The sequence below is a fragment of the Capra hircus genome, chromosome 5, assembly GCF_001704415.2.
Source record: "Capra hircus breed San Clemente chromosome 5, ASM170441v1, whole genome shotgun sequence".
Classification (NCBI taxonomy): Eukaryota; Metazoa; Chordata; class Mammalia; order Artiodactyla; family Bovidae; genus Capra; species Capra hircus.
The window spans coordinates 105864930-105886334 of NC_030812.1; the positions used below are offsets into that span (position 1 = coordinate 105864930).

At 50.1% G+C, this 21405-nt stretch overlaps 1 protein-coding gene across 1 annotated transcript; it reads right to left on the bottom strand.

The window, feature by feature from the left end:
• On the bottom strand, positions 1403-9654 carry FKBP4 (FK506 binding protein 4). The gene is made up of 10 exons (XM_018048639.1): positions 9306-9654; positions 7328-7472; positions 6751-6893; positions 5758-5878; positions 5332-5488; positions 4618-4708; positions 4445-4528; positions 4009-4194; positions 3158-3397; positions 1403-2177 (listed from the first exon to the last, which is right to left on the bottom strand). The coding sequence occupies exons 1-10, from the start codon at positions 9408-9410 to the stop codon at positions 2070-2072; spliced, it is 1380 nt and encodes a 459-aa protein (XP_017904128.1). The 5' UTR covers positions 9411-9654; the 3' UTR covers positions 1403-2069.

Consider the following 21405-nt stretch of genomic DNA (forward strand, 5'->3'; position numbering starts at 1 on the left):
AGGAGGTGCATTTATCTCTAAAGGCTTCTGACTGCTTTAGTAAAACATCCTCAGAAGAGTTTTAATGTTACATAGACCAGAATTTGTCCACTTCAGGGTTCTACCTGAGTGCAGTTTTTCTTTTCCAGTTTTGTTTCAAATTCTTAGAATCCTACAGAAGCACCCAGAGGTGGAAGAACCCTCACGTTTTTTTTTTAATCTCCATTTTTGCAGATGAGCAAAGAGGTTCAACTTGCCCAAGGTTTCATGAACCTCAGGCCACTCTGGATTTGGTTAAGAGGTCATCTCACATTCCAGGCAGACCTTCTTTCCATTCAGGTTCTGAACCTTGGTTTCCTCACTTGTAATCCAGGGCAATGCCTCTTTCTGTGGGATGGTTTCAAGGATCCAAGTTAATCCGTGTGAGGCTCTTGGTTTAGGGCTGGGCTTACATCAGAAGTGCTTACTGAGGGTTATCTGTACCATGGGCTGTGAGACCAGGACACAAACCCTAAGCCCAGGGCGTTGCTGTGACCCCAGCGAGAGCAAGCAGAGGTGCTGGGAGAGAACAGGCGAATTTTCGTTCTGGCTCCAGCAGCAGCTGTGCTCTATGGCTTAGTGAACTTTTCCACACACAAGTGAGTCCTGCATGGTGACAAAGGATGGAGAAAAGTCCTGGAAGTAACTGTACAGGCGCGTGGCGGGCAGGTTACCTGTACCACAGTGCAGGAAGGACTGGCAGCCCACACATGGACAGAAAGGCACATGGGCTCTGGCTCGCAGTCCGAGCATCTGGACAAGACGTGTGATGCCTCCCTTGTGCCCCTTGGCTTCTCCCAGAGCCCTGGAATGCTGCAGAAGCCATGGGTCAAAGCACGGCGAGAAAGCATCACAAGCTTTCCCCCACCACTGAGGCCAAGCAACAAGCGGGGGAGTGGGCCCAAGCGGCTGTCGGTGCTGTCAAGCTTCATGACTATTCCTCCCTGTTCCCTTGTGTACAAGGTGACAGGTATTGCTGACACCAGGGGACTCACTCTGTAAGGAAGCCAAGAAAGCTTCAACTCTCTACTGAATCGCTTAGGCAGAAGCCAATACATCTAACCTCAAAGCAAACTCAGAAGTTTGGTCCCAGAAGTTTAGATGTTTGTATATTTTCCTAAGCAGTTAGGAAAAGAAAAACCACAACTACTAAAACCCGCCAGGCTGCTGCAGGGAGGGCTGTGGGGAACCCCTGGCCAGGCCTTCAGTGCAGGCCCCGCTGTAGTCCGTGTGGTGCCCAGCAGGCCCTCCTGGACCGCTGCACCACAAGTCTGCTGCACTGCAGGTGGGGCTGGGCACAAAGTGGGCGGCTCCCTTAGCTTTGCCCCAACGGCGCAGCTGCCCACACCCACCCTGAGGCCAAACAGAGAAAGGGCTGCCCAGGTTTTTAGTGTTTCCACTTTATTGCTCAAGCACGGAACTTGAGGCAAGCCTGAACCTTCAGCAACGTGCAGAGAAGAGGCTGAGGGGGTGGGGATGCGACCTGGCTGAGAAGGGACACTGACAGGAGGGGGTACAAGGGTGGTCACCATGACACCAGAAGACAGCATCAGCCACGACACCTGGGCTGAGGAGGAAGGGAGCGGAGGTAACGGGCACAGCAGTGGTTTTCCCATGCCCCTAGCACCCACGTGGAGGCCGCGTGTTTGGAAACGGACCGGGAGGAGGGAGGAGGGGAAGTGGCTGCCCAGGAGGAGTCTCCCTGTCCACCCTGCCTTCTTGTCGGACCTCACATCCCTACCACTCGCCCCTTCTACTGTCTGAGAAACGGATGCAGCAAACAGGAAGCAAAATAAATTAGCATTCTGATGAGTGTGCGTGTGGAGGGACATTCATTCACGTGGAATGGGGGTGAGGGGAGGGGTGACGCCACCTAAAATGGCCCCCCACCCCCCAGCCTGCTCCTCTCTCCCTTCCCCCAAAGCCACCATCCAACCAGATAGAAAAATAAAGGTCTAATTCACTCAAAATTCTTCAGTTTGTACAAAACTAACAGGGTGGAGTAGGGCTGGGGGGCAGGCAGGCAGCCATGGGACAGGGCTGGGGCAAGGCTATGCTTCCGCCTCCACCTGAGGCTGGACCCCAGCCACGTCGTTCTTCGGCTCGTCCCTCATCTCAGCGTCAGCCGGCTGGTCTCCTGCAGCCACTGCGGCCTTGGCCTGTGAGAAGGGAAGAGGGGCAGGGCGTCAACGCCAGTTCTCATTTGGCCCTCGCCCCTGACGAGAAAGGTGACTGTCAACTCCAGGTCCCTACTCACCTGCCTGTACCCAAGTGATCTCCTTGCACAATGACGCCACGGAGTCTGTACCCAAAACACGCACCCCACGTAAAAAATAGTACACAGCAACTTCCAACAGAATTACAGAGACCAACAACACACCTGTGCATGCATGTACAGAATCAGGGACTCGCATTGTTTATTTCAGTACTATGGAAAACTGAATTTGTCCACGGCAGGGCACTGAACACTTCAAATATAGCTAGTTCAAGCTAGTTTAAAATACACATTGGATTTTCAAGCCTCAGTCTGGGGGAAAAAAACTAGCCTTGCCCCAGCAATTTAGAAGTGCTACGTGTTAAAATATTTAGATACCTTGGGTCAATTAAATATTAAAACTAACCACCTATTTTACTTGTTTTTAAACAGTACTACTAGGAACTTAGAAATGTGGTTTGCATCATATTTCTGTTAGTGCAGGTTTAGAACACTGAGAGACCAAGAAGCAGGGAACAGGGTAAATAAGATACGATACACCCACTCAGTGAAATACTATGTGAGCTCTTTTGCGCACTGATGTAAAATGAGCTTCAGGTGTGACGTCCAAAAAGCACAAGGTACTAGGAGGAGGCAGCACCTGCTGCCTGTCACCCGGGAGCACTGCCTGCCCTGCAGCCTTTTTACTACGTGCCCTTCTGTGCACTTTGAATCTAACTATCACCTGTTTAAACCTCAGGTTCTTAAACCTGTGTTTACTAATGGGCACAGAGGATACAGGGCAGGAAGCACACCAGAACATCCAGCTCCCAACCCCCAGGGCCTGAGTGGGCACACACACACACGGACACACACTCAGGGACACACACAGACTGGCAGGGACCAGGTGATGCCGCCTCCCGTCCACCCTGCCCATCCTCACACCTTGTTCTCCTCCTCAGCCAGCCTCTCAAACATGTTGGCGTAGAGCTTCTTCTCCTTCTCAAGCTGCTTGCGGATGCGCTGCTGGCACACGACCAGCTGGGCCTTGGCCGCCTTGTTGCTGGGGTAGAGCTGGAGAACCTTCTGGAAGTCAGCCCGTGCCAAATCAAAGTCATTCACTGCCAGGTGGGCCTCTCCCCGGCGGAAGAGGCCTTTCTCGTTGTTGCTGTCTAATTCCAGGGCCTAAGACACACAGAGGAAGCAGCAGCAGTCTCAGATCCTCCCAAGTCACTGCCGGGGAGATGGGGCCCCACCCCGAATGAACAGGTCTTGGGCACCACGTGGAAAAGACCCAAGGCTGGGAAGGCGCCTCATTTAGTCCAGGAGGCGCACAGGAAGACGGCTCTTCAGATGAAAACTACCTGGGACGCTAACACACTCTTCTCTTTCTGGGGGGCAGGGGAACCATGCAGCTCATAGCTTAGTTCCCCAACCAGGGATCCCTGCCCTCTGTGATAGAAACACAGAGTCCTAACCACTGGACCTCCAAGGAAACCCATCCGCCTTCAGAATAAAGCGGGTACAGGGGGGAGAGGCAGAGGGCCAGGAGGGGAGAATGCTGAACTGGTTCCTCCAACCAGTGCTTCTACTCGCCTCTGTGCCCTCGTCCCCGACCTTAACTAAGCCAAAAACCCGCTTGCTTCCCACATTGCTGCCTCTGGGCCTCCACCTCCGAGCCCCACAGCTCCATCCTGCCTCCCCTGCCCTAGTCCCCAAGGCCAAGTTTCAGGCACACCGGGAGCTCACCCAGCCTGGCCTGGGCACACCGCCCTCACCCCCCTAAGGAGCCTCACCTTGTTGCAGTTTTCAATGGCAGCAGAGAAGGCTTGTAGCTTCAGATGACACATGGCCAGGTTGAGGTGGGAGGCCAGCCGAAGGGCCTGCGCCTTCTCTGCGTCCTCATCAGAGAAGCTGGACTCGTACTCCAGCCAGGACACAATCTTCTTGTACTGCAGCACAGCTTGCTTGTACTTGCCTTCCTACAAGAGGCGGAGGGGCAGGCTCAGGCTCCCAGCGCAGGCTCGGCGGCCCCAGGCTATCACAGCCCGTGGACGCCAGTGACCCAGGGGCATGCGAGTCATGACCCCTGCCCCCCCCCCAACCCGACCAGCCAGCCCAGATCCACTTGGTGACAGCTGCAGGTGCCAGCCTGTCTACTTCCTGGCAGAAACCGCGCTGTCGTGGCAGAGCCCGCCCTGGGAATGTCTGAGGACCTTGCTGGGGGCTCACCTTGAAGTACACAGTGCCTCGCTCCTTCACTATGGTGCTCTGCTCCAGCTTCTCCTCTGAACTCATCTCCCAGGACTCCTTGGCCTGCCATACCCCAAAGGAGAAAAACAAGCTGTCAACTGCCCCAAGGAGTTACGTCCAAGGTGGGGTAGGAAGACCGTGAACGAACTCACCTTCTCAAAACTCTTGAGATGTATTTCATACTTCAGCTCAGCATTTGGTGGGATCTGGAACTTCTCCTTCCCAGCACTGCCGAAAGCATAGCTGTAGGGGCAAGAAAACACCAGGTCGTTTCTTAACTTGCTTCACACTTAAAAGGTTTCCTGCAAAGTACCCTCCATCCCTTTGGTCTTGGTGCAAACTTCCATGCTTGGCAAAATCTTCCCTGATGCTGCTTCTTCACACAGTTAGTTGGGCTCTTAACGTCTTACACATCGTTCTAGTAACTCAGATTACACACTAGCACGATCATCTCCCTGAGAAGAGAGCCACTAGAAGGTGGGAACGATGTCTCTGAACACCCAGGAATTTTCTGCACTATGTCTAGCACATAGTAGGTGTGTTTCAACAAACATTAGTAACGACTGAGTCAATTAACAGGAGACGAAAACCTTGGGCTTGAAAAGGCAATCTGCCGCAGCCGTAACTGAAGAGATGAGGTTTTAATTCAAAAAGACATGGGTGACTGTGGCCACACTCCTGAGTACAACAGAGGTCCTGACGGTGTCTATGTGGGGTGCCCAGCACATAGTGACTGCCGGCAGGGAAGGATACAACTGGCTATACAATACAGGCCGGCTCTACAACTCACCTGGACGAGGAGATTTGACCTCAGTTCGCCCACCTGCTCTACAGACTGCCCACACCTGGGCCAGAGCTGGCCTCACCTGGGCTTGAGATACACAATGGAATGTTCTCCTTTTTCCATGCGCTGGATGGCTTTCTCCAGCCCACAGGGCAGATCCATGCTCTCCCCCTCGCCGACCTCAAAGCGGAGCTCCCGCTGGTCAAACATCTGGTCCTTGAAGTACCCTTCCAGTGCAACTGGCATGGAAGACAGACAACGCACTGGATTTGAGTGGGCTGGTAACTAAGGGATGCACCAGCCACCCCCCGCCACCCCCCAGGCCTGTCCCTTCCCACTCCCCAGATGCCCTTCTGCATGCTCAGATGGACAGATGTTAAGAGAATGTGGTTCAATCCCTCACTTTACAGATTAGAAAGCTGGATCAGGGAAAGGCATGGACCTGCCCAAAGCCACCCAGGCCCTACACAGCAGAACCCGAGTGGGAATCCCAGATTGTGGGCCTCACCCTCCACAATGGCGCCTTCGTTGGGCTTGGCATAGCCCTCCCCCCGTGTCCGTGTTCTCCTGATGATCCCGCCGTCTTCCTCTTCTGTCAGGTCCTCACCCTTGAACTCGAACAGCTCCACCTGTGGGACAAGGTCTAAGGATCCACGCTCCCCTCTCACTCACAAGCGTCCCTGGGAAGGGCCAGAGCGTCACTCACAAGCGTCCCTGGGAAGGGCCAGAGCGCCACTCACAAGCGTCCCTGGGAAGGGCCAGAGCGCCACTCACAAGCGTCCCTGGGAAGGGCCAGAGCAGGCCTGACAGCACAGGCAGCCACACCAGGAATGGACCAAGTGGCTAAGTTCTCAGGAGCGGCCCTGGTCTCGACCTTGGTATCAGTCTCCTCAATGACTGCTCTATAGAACAGGCACGTGTTCCAAACGGTCCTAATTCAGCTGCCAGACAAGCTCCATCCGACAGGCATTAGAAGTAACCCAACACCTCTCACCAGTCTTCCCAACATTCTCCGAGCCTCCAGTGCGTAGGGCTCAACCATTTTTGAGTCTTAACACAGTGAAGTTTCACCTTCTCGGCAAAGGCTTGCCCCTTACCTCGACCCACGCGAGAAGCATCTCTGCCCGCATCTTATTTCTAGGGCACCAATGTTCCACACTGTCAATCATGACTGCATGTAGCCTGTGACCTCCCAATTCCTTCGTTTTGGTCCACCTCCCTCTGAGCATCCCTCTTGAGGTGAACAGGCCTCAAGCCCTCACCCCGCTGCTTCAAGTCTGAAAGAGGGGCTCGCAGCCACCTCTCCCCAGTTGAAACCTGCCCACTGACAGTTCTCTGGTAGAAGCAGTAGGAGATGCGCACTCCATGTCTTCCCTCCCCAGGGCAGGCCCTCAGCCTTGGCTACATTGTCTCCAGGCAGCAGGAAGGGCTGGAGGGCAGCCAGACCCTGGGCTGAGATAAGGCTGGCTCTCTGCCTGGCCCTCTGTGGCCGGACACTCACCTCGAACACAAGCGTGGCGTTGGGAGGGATCTTCGGGGGGCTGCCCGCCAAGCCGTAGGCGTACTCCGGCTTGCAGGTGATGTGGCACACTTCACCCACCTTCATGGTCGCCACGGCGATATCCCAAGCCTTGATGACCTCCCCTGTAGGTACAGAGAAGAAACAGGTCCTCTTTGGCAAGGATCTCCCTCTGGGTTCAAACAATGGCCTGAGAGACTTACTGTCCTATGCCCAAAGGGAAGCTGGGTACTATTTAGAAATAGGACCAAGAAGGTGGAAAATCTGGTTGTGATAAAATGGTATCAGGTCTCAGACCTCTCAAAAAAAAAAAAAGAAAAATTACTCAACTCTGAAACAAAGAGGTTCAAGAAAACAAGGCAGTCCACCCCGGAAAAGGAAGCAAGGTTTTCAGAGGTGATCAAGGCAATGAGAGATTAAAAAATCAATAAAGTTTCAGGACAGTGGATATAAAAAAAGAACTGTAATAAACTGTTCCGTGTTTAAGCTTCTGAGAACACGGTTTCTGTTTGTGACAGCACACACACCCCGGTCCTGAGAGCCTGCTAACCATGCCCACCTTTCCCCAGGTCGAAGGAGAACCTGTCCTTGCGGTCCAGGCTGGAGTCGAACTTGGTGCCATCGAGCAGCCAGCCTGTGTAGTGGACAAAGACACGGTCCCCGATCATGGGTGTCTCCGTGCCCGTGCCCTCGCGCTTGATGACCTGGAAGGAAGGGAAGGAGAGAAGGTGAGTCCCTGGGGATGGACACAGAGAGGAACCATGAATGTTCGCATGCCTCTGGCCAGAATGTAAATGGTGTCCTCTGCCTCCCTGTAACTCAACAAACCCATCATCAAATGACTCTGCTGTGGGGTTTGGCTAGAATTAAACTGACCTCCCTTTCTTGGACCATGACATAACTTGGTTTGAAACACTGGAGACAAAACACCTGAGATCATTTTTGCTGTTACGATCTTACAGAAGTCACTTTAACTCTCTAAACTGACCATATTTGTAAAGTAGTGATGATAAACCCTATCAGAGTGGTTACAGGACTAAACCAGTAAAACACTGAATAATTATCAGCAGCAAAGGGGAAAGTATTTACGCTACACTTCCTCATGCTTCCTAAACGCCAGTCATCCAATCAGGTCTGGTTTAGAGAGAGAAGAGGGAAACCAGAAAGTCCAGGAGAGCTAAGAGCAACCACCAGCTTACAAGTGAGCCAAGGGTCCTTGAGCAGGCCCTAGGCTCTGACCTGGGACTTGAGGGTTCCTGACTGGTAGGCTACTGCAGTCCTTGAAGTCAGGGCTAGAATATGTCCCAGTGTTTAGAAGAACCTGCTTCTCTTTGGTGTTTATAAAAAGGTGGTCTACCTGGTTAAGTGTGCAAGTTACCCTCTAAGGGAAAGCTCCCACGATGCAACCGACATGAACTTGAGTGAACAGAAAAGTGAAAGGGAAGGCGTGGAGAATGAAAAGGGGAAATGGGTCTCCCTGGAAGCCCGCGCGCCCACTAGGAGAGCAGCCAGGTGCGTTTCTGAAACGGCTAAGCAGCTCCCCGGGGTCTCCAACCTGCCCTGGCCACACGCACACGTGGGCTGAGCTGGGGGAAGCCAAGAGGAGCAGAAAGTCTGGGTGAGGATACCAGCGAAGCCAGGCTAGGATTTCGCCATCCTGGACAGCGCAGAACCTGCTCCGAACCGCGGCCGGACCCGGGTCAAGACGCCCTGCTGCCTGGCTCCCAGACCCCTCCCCTGGCTCCTCCGGCCGTAACACTGTTTAGGGCCCCCAACCAAAGCACCTCCTCCCAGTCCCGCATTCCGCGCTCAGTAAGGCCCCGGGCCGGGGGTGGAGTGGGGTGGGGTGCGATGTGGGGGCCGAGGCGGGGTGAACTACAGGTCCCGGCATGCACCGGGGCGTGGGGGGGGGAGGGGGACAGCATGGCCGAGCGGGTGACCTAGCCGGGTCCCAGCCTTTAGGAAAGGGGTGACCAGAGGGCGGAGGACGCCAGGACCGCGCGCCAAGTCGCACAAAGACCCGCGCGGGCCAGGCAATAACTCCCGGGACCCTGTTCGCGTCCTGGCTAATGTTTAACTGCCGGGGTCGGCGAGCTCCGCACCCCGGAGGCGCAGGAGGCCGGGGTGGCGGGGGGAACTCCCTGGCGGCAGCGGCGGCCGGGAAGGAGCCGGCCGCGGGTGGCAGATCGCAGTGGGGCGGTGTACGCCGCCGGGGCCCCCGCGCGAGCGCGTCCGCCCCCCGCCGCGCCCCTCCCGGCGCATGCCGCAGCCAGAGCAGGCGCTGCGCTCCGGGACCCTTCCCAGGCCTGGGGAGCCTCAGCCCAGATGTTCCCCTTCCGAGCGTGTAGCAGCCCTCCCGCCCTGAACCGGCGGCCTGGCTAGGAAGGCGATGCGCAGGGCCACGGCTGCACGGCCTGCTTAACGGCCGGCCGGGAGGCTGCAGAGGCGGCTGCCCGAGCCCCGGCCAGATGCTGGGGCGCTCCCCGGTGCCCGACTACCGCCGCCTCCGCCGCCCCGGGGCGCCCCCCGCCTCTTACCTTAAGCACCCCTTCATCCTGCTTGGGGCTGATGTCCACCCCTTCGAGGGGCAGCGTCGCCGACTGCGCTCCGCTCTCGGCCGTCTTCGTCTCCTCGGCGGTCATCACGCCGTTTCTCGGGCAGCAGGCGCCGGGGTGTGCGCGGCGGTGCGGGCGGCGGGTCGGGGCTCGCGCACCTCTCTGCGCGGGCGCGGGCGGAGGAGGAGGTGGGGTCGTGGGCGGCCGGCTGAGCGATTGGTCCCACCGCCTCGGAGGGAGGGGCTGGGAGGAGCCGGGCGGCCGCGAGGGACGTGGGGGGAGAACTTTCTAGAGGCGCCGGCGGCCGAGCGGGTTCAGGCTCTGGCGCTCAGGGCGTTTCTGCGGAAGGTGGTTTCTGGTTCGTTCCTCCCGCCAGCCGCTTAGCCCCGCCCCGGCCCCGAGACCCTCGGACTCGGGAGCCAGCCCCCGCCCCCGCCGCTCGTTCTCTCGGCCTCTCCCTCTCGTCTCCCCCGGTCTAGCCGGATTCTTCCAGATCCTTCTCGATACCCCCGCAGCATCCGACGCCGCGCCGCCGGATGTGGGCGCCGCGCGTGCGTCTCCCCGGCCCGAGCCGCGGGCTGCCTGCTTCCCCGCCTGGCCGGGCGCGCGTCCTGAACGCAGAGCGAGGGGAGCGGTACCTGGGCGTGTAGGGCCGGGGAGGCGTCTGGGTTTCCCCGGAGAGGGGCCAGCGTGCGCCCAGGGCCCGGCGAAACGCTGCAAACTGCCCGTTTGCAAGAAATGGCCCGCGTATTAAAGGGGCCTTTCCCGACAATAATATAACTGAACACATAGAATGGGTTCAACTCGCTAGGAGAGCCACTGCGTCTTACTGAAGGCCCATGAAAAGGAATATTTTCTTAATACTGGGTTCCTGGGTGTTCATGGACTTCCCTTGGCGACTAGGAAGCGCCATAGTTACCGAAACAGTCTTTTGACAAAAAGATCTGTGTATGGAGGGTCCTGCTCTTCCTTAGCGCTTAAGCCCAGTTTAGTGTCTGGTGCGTGTTATCAAATAATTATTGGTTGCAGGAATTTGTATGCCAATAATAATAAGGTTTTTTGTTTGTTTTGGAGCCCTTGCTCAGTGCTTGACACTGTACTATGAAGACTGTCCTATATTGGTAGAAAACTAAAAGGGCTGTTTTCGGATGAAATTTCAATATTAAAACATAACCAGGGAATTCATTGTAATCTTTTCTGTTGGGATTGGCTGGGAAGGGATGCAGGACAAATAAAATCGTTTCTTCCAGCAATTTACAGCAAGTGTATTTAGCCTTGACTAAGACGTTTTTCATTCAGTGACTGGCCTTCAGCGGACTTGGGGGGATTGACTCGCTAGAGATTAAATCTGCTTCCTTTCTACCAGTGTCCTCAGGAGGGTGAGAAGTAACGGTGGCCCTCCAAAGTTGCAGGAGACGGGCGCAGGGTAGGGTGCTGGCTTGCCGCCTTGGCAGTTATCTTGCTGTTGGTTCCTGCGCCTGTGTGTGGTCACTCTTGTGTGTACTGGTTTCTTTTGAAGCTGGGGCCACTGGATATTATCTGGCTGAACAAGTTGGTATAGAAAAGCTCCGGTCGAGTAATGCTTTTCTAAAAGCATCTATTTCTTTACTGGCAGCAAACAGTTGTAGGTATCTTCTAGTCTGTCAGCACGTTTTACTTGAGCACCCAAGATATGACCGCTTTTGCACGCATACTGACAGTAGAAAGAGCATGTGCTCTTTCTAGAGAGTAAGCAACGAGTGGGGTCCCCAACATACTAACCGACTTGAGGCAGATTAACAGGGACAGGAACACCTGTCAACGAGGGTAGTTGTGATGGTTACAAAGCAGGAATGTATGTCGGGTATCTAGCCCAGTGGCCACCTTCGCACAGGTTAGTAAATCATGCTCATGATTCTGATGGGATGAGTGCTCTGCTGAGACCAGGATAGGATACAGAGGTCTGTAAGAGAGGGGAAAACCTCCTGGAAGGGGAAGGGGAAGGGTCAAAGGGAAAGGTTTCCAGGGAGGAAGTGCTGTGCTCTTTCAGTCAATGAATGGTTGAGGGGTCTGGGAGATGGAAGAGGTGAGGAGGGACAGTAGTCACTGGGTTCTAGGATTCCCCCCATTTTTTTTCTGTTTCTAGAATTATTTTCCACTTTATTTACATTATATTCTTCGGATTGTAAAACCTACACATACTCAATGTCGAAAGTGCACAGATACGTTTGTTTCTTTTTCAATCTGTTTTCTTTTCATTCTTTTCTTGCTAGGGATCGAACCCATGCCCTTGGCAGTGAACTGGCAGAGTCCTAACCACTAGATCACCAAGAAATTCCCCAAAGTTTCTTTCATTCTCCCTCATCTGTTTCCCAGCCACCCCCCCTTTTTTAACCCTCAGCCAGTTTAAATTAGTATTCCTGTTAAAGGTGTTTAATAACGTGATTATTTCCAGTGGTACCAGTCAGTCCTTCAAAATCCTTCTGAAACTCCCCCCTTTTGCTAGAGGAAGAGAGCATACTTTTTCTTTTCCCCACTCCCCACCTTACTCTTTAGGTATTCTGGTTAGTTTTGTTATTATTGTTATTATCTGGCTCATTATTGTCAGAATGAACCTTCTGGGAACTCACATGGTATACCTCCCAAATGCCAGGCCCATCCCTCAGACATAAAGATCCCTTGTTTTAAACGTTTTGTTTTTATTTTATTTAGTTATTATTATTTTGGCCATGTTGCCTGAAGTGTGGGGTCTTAGTTCCTCTTGACCAGGAGTTGAACCCTTGCCTGTAGCAGTGGAAGCAAGGAGTCCTAACCACTGGACCACCAGGAAATTCCCTAAACCCTTTGTTTTTAAAGGTTCTTTAAAAAGGAACTTTTTTGACTGCTAATGCTCTTAAACATTAAAAGACAAAAGTAGTACTTGAATCATTCAAGAGAATGTGAGATGAGCGTGTGTGTACATATACACATTATGTAACATACCAACATAATGGACCTTGGGAATGTACCACACTCCCAACCTAAGAATTAGAACATCACCGATATGACTGGTGTGAAAAAAAATGTTAATACCAAAAATGTTAAGGACATTCATAATTTCTTGCTACTTCTGGTGTCTGTCGACTGAGAAAACACAATTTATACTACTAACCAAAACAGCTACTGAACATTTCATAAAATATTTACTTATTTTAGAGATTACAGCTCTATTTTCATGCATTTGAATAACAATAGACTGCTGTGTGGGCTTCTCCAGTGGCTCAGGGGTAAGAATCCACCTGCAATGTAGGAGATGTGAGAGAGGTGGCTTGGACCTCTGGGTCGGGAAGATCCCCTGAAGGAGGAAATGGCAACCCACTGCAGTATTCTTGCTAGGAGGATCCCATGGACGGAGGAGCCTGGCTGGCTACAGTTTGTGGGGTCACAGAGTCAGACACGACTGAGCACTGCACACGCACGTGGGGTCTGCACACAGTGGATGCTTGAAGCTCCATCACTGAACACACCCTGGGGCACTGGGTGGGCAAGCTTTCCTCATATCTGGGATAGATGGGAATCATCATACTGTCTATGTCACAGGGGTTTTCTTTGAGGGTTAAATGATAAATTATCACGTGTGATGTACTTAACGCAGTGCATGGCACACAGCAGATGGATAAGTGGTCATGAGTCTGTGTGTGCCGTGTCTCACTTGTTCAGCCTGTTGGATGCTGGAGTACAGATCTGAAAGACCCCAAAGTCTCCAGTCTTCAGATTGAGAGCCACTGACTGGTCTGGACAGGGGTTTGATCCATGGTGTCTAGAATAGTGCCTCTTCCTGATGCTATTATGAATAACATCTGTCCTTTTTTCTCTTTCGCACTCAGTGATGAGCATGACTATCTAATACACTAGCTTTGATATTTTGTCATTCCAATAAGTCTGGGCACCCTGTGAAGTAAAGACTTGATCTTAATATTTCCTTGGGTTTCTGATCTCCTTGGGGGAAAGCAGATGGGATATCTGGTGCCTGTCCTACCGAAAGAAAGGAGTATTTTCCTTTTAAAAGATAAAATCTAATTTCACGCTTAAGATAAATACATTTTGTTTTGTTTTGCTCCTTGGGGCAATAAAAAGTAGCCTGTCTTCATCCTTCCATGTTTGTAGATGAACTGAAATTTGGCTTTGGCCTCATTCACGGGAGTGTCCAGTAACCAAATGCCTCATTTCCACCCTTCTCAAAACTGTTTGTGATCAAGGATCACGTGTGGGTCCAGGGCATCAGATCTAATTAGCACAACTGGAACTAGGATCCCCTTTTGGGAGAAATGCAGCCCCGCATGGGCCTCAGTGGAGAGTGAATGTGTTTACCATCATAAAGGTGCTCTGCAGTGACCACAGGAGCAAGCCAGCAGCTCTTACTACTGAGAAATTAAGAAATTATTGTTCCTTTGGTATTACATCAAACTTCTGTAACTGGTCTGCTAATATTTTTAAACATTTAAATTGGAAAATATTAACAACAAAAAAAGCTTGTATGAAAGCTCAGATTTACTCTTATATCCCAAAAGTCCATCTATATCGGTCACTGTCAGCTCTAGTCAAATATTGACTATACATCCTTTCAGTGTGTAGCCAAAATGTGTACTCAGAAGCACCTGGGAGTTCATCTTTTCCCAAAGGCCCTGCAGGTGTGTTGTTCAGCAGCCTGCTGACGGCCTCAGCTTTTTTCCTCCTGGGTTTCTGGGCGCCCCTAGCCGGGGGGTTGGGGGGGGCAGTACTCAGGGATCCCAGGTAGAGGGTGGAGGGGGAAGGGGTGTCTTTTTGCACGGGGCTCTGGGTTCCTCAGGGGCTTCACTGATCAGTGGCAACGTCCCAACTATTCTTTCTCAACTTGCATCCACTTAACGCTCACCATCTGTATTACCTATTGGTGGCCAGTTGGTGCAAGGCTATGTATTGAGTGGGTCCGGAGACCTCCAGGCACACAGTGGGCGGCCAGGCCCATAGGCTTGGAGCCGCAGGCAACCTTCCGGCCCTGGAGCTGAGAGCTGGCAGCGTTGCACTTTCCCTCGGTGACAGCCCGTCCAGTTGTCTCCAGATTTGTTCCGAGGGCAGATGCTGGACTGAGTGTGCAAGGCCGCCTGGGATCACCGGGCTCAGACCCAGACTGTTCGGGTAGCTGCCCTGGATTTCCCATTGTAGGGACACGGCCGAGCGAGGGACCCAGGGACCCAGGGACGGAGGGAGGGAGCTTGATCTCATCAGCTTGAGCGGAGCCTGCGCCGGCGCGTCTCAGGGGCGTCAGGATGGGTCCCCTCCTTGGGCGCGCTCCAGCCTCCGTGCCCTCTGGCGGCCTCTGGGGTCCCCCAGAGTGGCTGCCTAGCGCGTGATGGGGCTTAGTACGACTGGGGAAGGGGACAATTTCCGAAGGACAGTGGCCCGCCCAAGGCCCCGCCCCAGCGAGGTGGCTAGCGAGGCCCGCTCATGCTAGGCGGGTGCTCGGAGGACTCCAGTGACCCGGTCGCCCGCCCCGCTGTAGGACCCCTTCCCGACCCACGGGGAGAACATGGCGCCAGGTTCTCAGCAGCCGGGCCCGCTTTTCCGCCCTTGTCTTTGTACTGTTCTTTGATTGTACCTGTGTCATTGTGATAATAGCAGGGTTAGCTCTTTTTTACGCACTGCTCTTGGCTTTCACCGCTCCCCTTCCATCCCTCCGCGCCTCTGCCCTCCTCCGCCCCACGTGGACATGTGACCTGCTGCTTTAACCGCGATTTTGGTAAGAACCAGGTTTATCCAACATAGCGAACTCATTTCTAACTAAGGAGAAGAGAGAGATTTATTGAGCACCTGCGAGGGCCCTTATCAGCAATAGGGCCTGCGGGCACGTCTGTGATGCTGTCCAAGGCCCTTAAGGCACAGGTACCAGAAGGGAGAGCAAAAGGACTGGCCCGCGTGGGTCTACTTCCAGAATGCAGGGTGGCCCGGTCTGTGAAGGGCAACAGCACTCTGGGAAGGCGCCACAAGCACCCGGGGCTTGAGAAAGAGCTTGGAAAAGTGGACAACAATGTATTTGTTTACTTTTAAAAATTATATACCATCATGAATGAAATAATGCCATTTACAGTAACATGGATGGACCCAGAGATTCTCATACTGAGTGAAGCAAATCAGAGAAAGACAAATATCGTATCATGTCACTTACACGTGGAATATAAAAAAGCGATACAGATGAACTTACCTACAAAACAAAAAGAAACTCACAGACATAGAAAACAAACTTAACAGTTACCAAAGGGGAAGGAAGAGAGAATAAGAGTTTGGGATTAACATATACACGCTACTATATATAAAATACATAACCAAAAAGAACCTACTGTATAGCACAGGAACTATAATCAATATCTCATTATAAAGGAAAAAAATCCGAAAAGGAATATATATATGTATGTATATATATATATTGGAGAAGGCAATGGCAACCCACTCCAGTACTCTTGCCTGGAAAATCCCATGGACAGAGGAGCCTGGTAGGCTGCAGTCCATGGGGTCGTGAATATATACACATGTCTAATTGAATCACTTTGTTGTACACCTGAAGCTAACACAACAAGGTGAAACAATTATACTTCAGTAAAAAAAAAATCGAAAGATATACATCAATAAATTAATATATAGCTGGATAATATTTTTTATATATATATATGTATATATATGTAGCCACCTGACTACCAGTTCAAGGTACAGAACACCTGGGCACCCCAACAGACTTTTGCATAGCCTCTCCCAAGAGTAACTGTCCCTAAGAGTAACTGCTATTCTGACCTCTCCCAAAAGATTAGTTTTGTCTGTTTTTGAACATCATTCAGAAGGAATCAAACAGTATGTACTTTTTGGACCAGTTTCTTTCATTGCACATGATGTCTGTGAAATTCACCTACTGTCTTGCATGTAGAAGTAATTAGTTACCTTTTCCTGCTGTGTGATACTCTACCATATTGAATATACTACAGTTTTCTTATTGATGATACTGGGGTTGTTTCCAGGTTTTGGGTATTATGAATATAGCTTCTATGCACATTCTTGTACATGACTTTTGGTGGACATAAATGCTCATTTCAGTTTGGTATATAAACAAGAAATGGAACTACTGGGTCATGGGGTTTCTTTTATATTTAGCTTGAGCTGCTGCTGCTGCTGCTAAGTTGCTTCAGCAGATACTGCCAATTTCCCAGTATCAGGGTATCAAGTTACACTTCCAGCAAGAGGGTATGAGAGTTCCAGTTGCTGGACACTTTCACCAAAACTTCGTATTGTCAGTACTTTCTTTGTTGGCTGCACTGTGGCATGTGGGATCTTAGTTCCCCTGGGATCAAACCCAGGCCCCCTGCACAGAGTCCTAACCACTGGACCACTGGGGAGGTTCCGTCAGTACTTTTAATTTTAGTCCGTTTGGGGGATGCAGTGCAGCGTAATTTATATTCCTTGATAGTTAATGAAGTGGAATGCATTTTCATATACTTATTGACCGTCTGGATGTAGCCTCATTTGTGAAGTACCTTTCAAATCTTTGGGGATATTTAAAAAAGTATGTTGTCTGTTTGTTATCAATATGTGGGATTTCTTTATATATTATAGGTAAGATACATTGCAATAATCTTCTGGTCTGTGGCATGCCTTTTCACTCACATATTGGTATTTATTTTATTTTTTTTAAATTGAGGTATAGTTGATTTACAATGTTAAACATGACAGAGTGACTCAGTTATACATAGATACACTCTTTTTCACATTCTTTTCTGTTCACTTAATGGTATTTTTTGATGAGCATTTAAATTTTAATGGAATTCAATTTATTAATCTATTTTTATACAGTTAGTGATTTTCCTTAGTAGATTATATTTTTTAGAGCAGTCAAGGTCAAAGCAAAACTGAGCAGAAGGCAAGGAGATTTCCCATACACTCCTGGCCCTCACACATACACAGACCTCCTCCCCATTACCAACATCCCCTCATCAGAGTGGTACAATGTATCATGCTTTGAATTTCAAATTCCTCTAGTTCATTGTCAATATAGAGAAAAGCAATTGACTTTTGTCCATAAACCTGTATCTTGCAACCTTGCTAGAATCCCTAATTAGTTCCACTAATTTTTCAAAATGTTTTCAATTTTACACATAGATGTCCATGTCATCTGTGAGCACAGAGTTCCATTTCTTCCTTATCAATCCCGGGCTAGTGATTTTCCATGTGTGTCTTGTTTAAAAAAATCTTTGTCTGTTCCTTGGCCATGAAGATTTGTCTCTATTTCGTTTGTGCTTTTTTAGAATGGAAGCTTTTTTTGCTTTATCATTCACATCTAGGTCTAGGATCCATAGCGATTAAACTTGACAAATGGAGTGAGGTAGAATTGAGGTTTATTTTTTCCCTGTGAAGGTACAGTTAACCCCAGACCATTTATTGAAAGACTATTGCTTCCCCTCTGAACTGTGGTGGTTCCTTGGTCATCTGTCACTGGGGACCATATATTTATGTCTGTTGTGGACTCTTATTCCATCAGTCTGTTAATAATCCTTGTGCCAATGCCTTAGCATCTTGGTTGCTATAGCTTTAAAATGAGTTTTGACATCCAGTTTTATCCTTCTGTGTCAAGACTGCATTTCCTCTTCTAGGTTCTTTGATTTTCCATATACATTTTAGAGTCACCTTGTCAATGTCTTTTTAAAAATCTAAGATTCTGATTAAGACTCCATTGAATTTACACGTCAAATTAGGGAGATTTGACATCTCAAAATATGGAGGCTTTCAGTCCATGAAAGAAAGTGAAAATGTTAGTCTCTCAGTCGTGTCTGAATCTTTGGGACCCCATGGACTGTAACCCACCAGGTTCCTCTGTCCATGGGATTCTCCAGGCAAGGATACTGGAGTGGGTAGCCATTCTCTTCTCCAGGGGATCTTGCCAACCCAGGGATCAAACCCAAGTCTCTTGCATTGTGGGTGGATTCTTTACTGTCTGAGCCACCAGGGAAGCCCCTTTCTGTCCATAAACATGATCTAGTCTTCCATTTTATTGGGATTCTTTCTCTTTTTTTCAGCAATGTTTTATATTTTATATTTTTCAGTGTAGAGGTCTTATGCATCTTTTATTAAATTTATTCCTAGGTACCTTCAGTTTGGGTACTGTTATAAATGCCATTTCCCAGAGTTTATTTTCTGTTTGTTCATTGCCAGTATATAGAATGCACTTACTTTCTATTTAACTGTGATAAAATATACGTAACCTAAAATTGACATTTTAACCATTTTTCAGTGTATAGCTCAGGGGGATTAAGTACATTCAAGTTGTTGTACAAACATTCAATTGATTTCTTTTTGGTAACAGCCTTACTGAGATAGAATTCAGACACCATATAACTCATCTATTTAAAGTGTGCAATGCAGAGAGTTCTCTGCAGGTCCAGTGGTAAGGACTCTTTATATGTTCACTGTGGAGGATCTGGGTTTGATCTCTGGTCAGGAAATTAAAATCCTTCAAGCCGCACTTCATGGAAAAAATGTGTACAATTCAGGGGCTTTTAACAGAGTTGTGCAATCGCCACTCTAATCCATTTTATTTATGTATTTATTTCATCTCGAGGTTTGTGGGATCTTAGTTCCCCAACCAGGGATCAAACCCAGGTCCCTGGGTCCCCTACATTGGAAGTGTGGTGTCTTAACCACTGGACCACCAGGGAGGTCCCTACAATTCATTTTACAACATCTTCATTACCCTGTAAAGAAATCTCATACCTTTGGGCTGTCACTTCCCAACCATCCTCAGCGCCCAGCCCATGAATCCACTTTCTGCCCATGTTCTTAATTCACAGGTATTTAAGACTTAGAAAGAGTGACTGGAGCTTTCTTTTTCTTTAGGCACTGCCTCCCTTTCCTCCTTTTCATTTTTTTGGCAAAGGATGGGAGGGAAGAAGTCTGTGGTCTGCACAATGCCTCTTGTTGCCAGGAGAGGGCAGCAGTCAGTTCCCTATCCTGCAGGCACAACCTCAGCGCCATCTCCAGAGGTCAATGAGAGCCCACCAGGTGCCGAACTCTGCGCTGGGGTGCCAATCTGACTCCCCGCTCTGGAGGAGTCCATGATCTATAAGAGTGAGTCAGGATAAAAAGAATGAAATAATGCCCATTAGCAGCCTGCTGAAGCTCCAGTGCTTTGGCCACCTGATGGGAAGAGCCATTGGAAAAGACCCTGATGTTGGGAAAGGTTGAAGGCAGGAGGAAGGGATGGCAGAGGATGAGATGGTTGGATGGCATCACCAACTCGATGGACTTGACTTTGAGCAAGCTCCAGGAGTTGGTGACGGACAGGGAAGCCCGGCGTGCTGCAGTCCGCGGGGTTGCGAAGAGTCAGACACGACGGAGCGACTGAACAACAGCAACAAACAGCGACGTGGATGGACCTAGAGACTGTCAGGCTGAGTGAAGTAAATCAGAGAAAGACATATCACATGGCATCACTTATTTGTGGAATATAAAAAGGTGGAACAAATGAACCTATTGCAAAACACAAATAGAATCTCACAGCCCCCTTCCCTGCTGTTTCAGAACCAGCTGAGTGAGCCTGACCCTCCAAGGCCAGCCCAGCTTGAACAAAGGGTGATGGAGAGGGACGGAAAGACTCAGAAGACGGGGCCACAGAGGGGTCGTTGACTGCTGTGCTGTGGAGCCTGGGCCAGAGCCATGGAGGAAATAGGAAGCCACCGGGGTTTAACTGGAGGTTCGATAGGAGTTAAACTAGGGGTTTAAACAGGGGTTTAACTGGGAGAATATTGAATGTGTTACAACATTGCTTCTGTTTTATGTTTTGGTTCTTTGACTCCAAGGCATGTGGGATCCTGGCTCCCTGATCAGGGATTGAACTTGCACCCATGCATTGGAAGGTGAAGTCTTAAAGCACTGGGCTGCCAGGGAAGTCCCTATCCTCCATTCTTATTGCCACCCTTGAGGTCCAAGTCCCTATTGCATTGTCTGGTTTATTGCATAACCTGACTTGTTTGCTTGCTTCTAGTCTCTTTCCCCTCCAAGCTATTCTTCACCCTGCTTCTGACTTCTTATTTCCAAGACACTGCTTTTGCAATTTCATTCCTCTGTTAAAAAAACATTTCAGTGATGTACAGATGGCTTATAAGATAAAGTCTAAACTTGTTAGCTTGCTGTTTAAAGTTTTCTGGGCTTCCCTGGTGGCTCAGCTGGTAAAGAAACCACCTTCTATGTGGAGGACTTGGGTTTGATCCCTGGGATGGGAACATCCCCTGGAGAAGGGAAAAGGCTACCCACTCCAGTGTTCTGGTCTGGAGAATTATACATCTACAATTCATGGGGTCACAAGGAGTCGGACATGACTGAGTGACTCACTTTCACACTTTAAAGTCTTCTACAACCAGACCCCAAGGAGTATCATCTTCTATTCCTCCCATGATGCTTCTTGGAGAATTCGTACCCTAGGGATGTGTGTGTGTGTGTAGAATGGGGAGGGGGATCTTTGAAGAAATAGACCAAAATGCAGTACATTTTCTTAAAGTGTCAAGTTTACCAGATGACAATTACTTTAAGACAATTTTTAAACATGGAAACAAGCCATGGTTGTATAGTAAATGCGACATTTATATAAACTTAAGACTGAAGCATCAGAGACCTTTTCAGGATTTTGATGGGCCTTATTCTAAAGGGCCCATTCTCTAGGGGCTCCCCAGATGGCACGAGAGGTAAAGAGTCAGCCTGTCTTTGCAGGAAATGCAAGAGTTGTGGTTTCAATCCCTGGGTCGGGAAGATCCCCTGGAGTAGGAAATGGCAACCCACTCCAGTATTCTTGCCTGGAAAATTCCATAGATAGAGGAGCCTGGTGGGGTGTAGTCCATGGGACCGCAAGGAGTCGGACACAACTGAACACAAATATATGCTGCTGCTGCTGCTGCTAAGCCGCTTCAGTCGTGTCCGACTCTGTGCGACCCCATAGATGGCAGGCCATCAGGCTCCACCATTCCTGGGATCCTCGAGGCAAGAACACTGGAGTGGGTTGCCATTTCCTTCTCCAATGCATGAAAGTGAAAAGTGAAAGTGAAGTCGCTCAGTT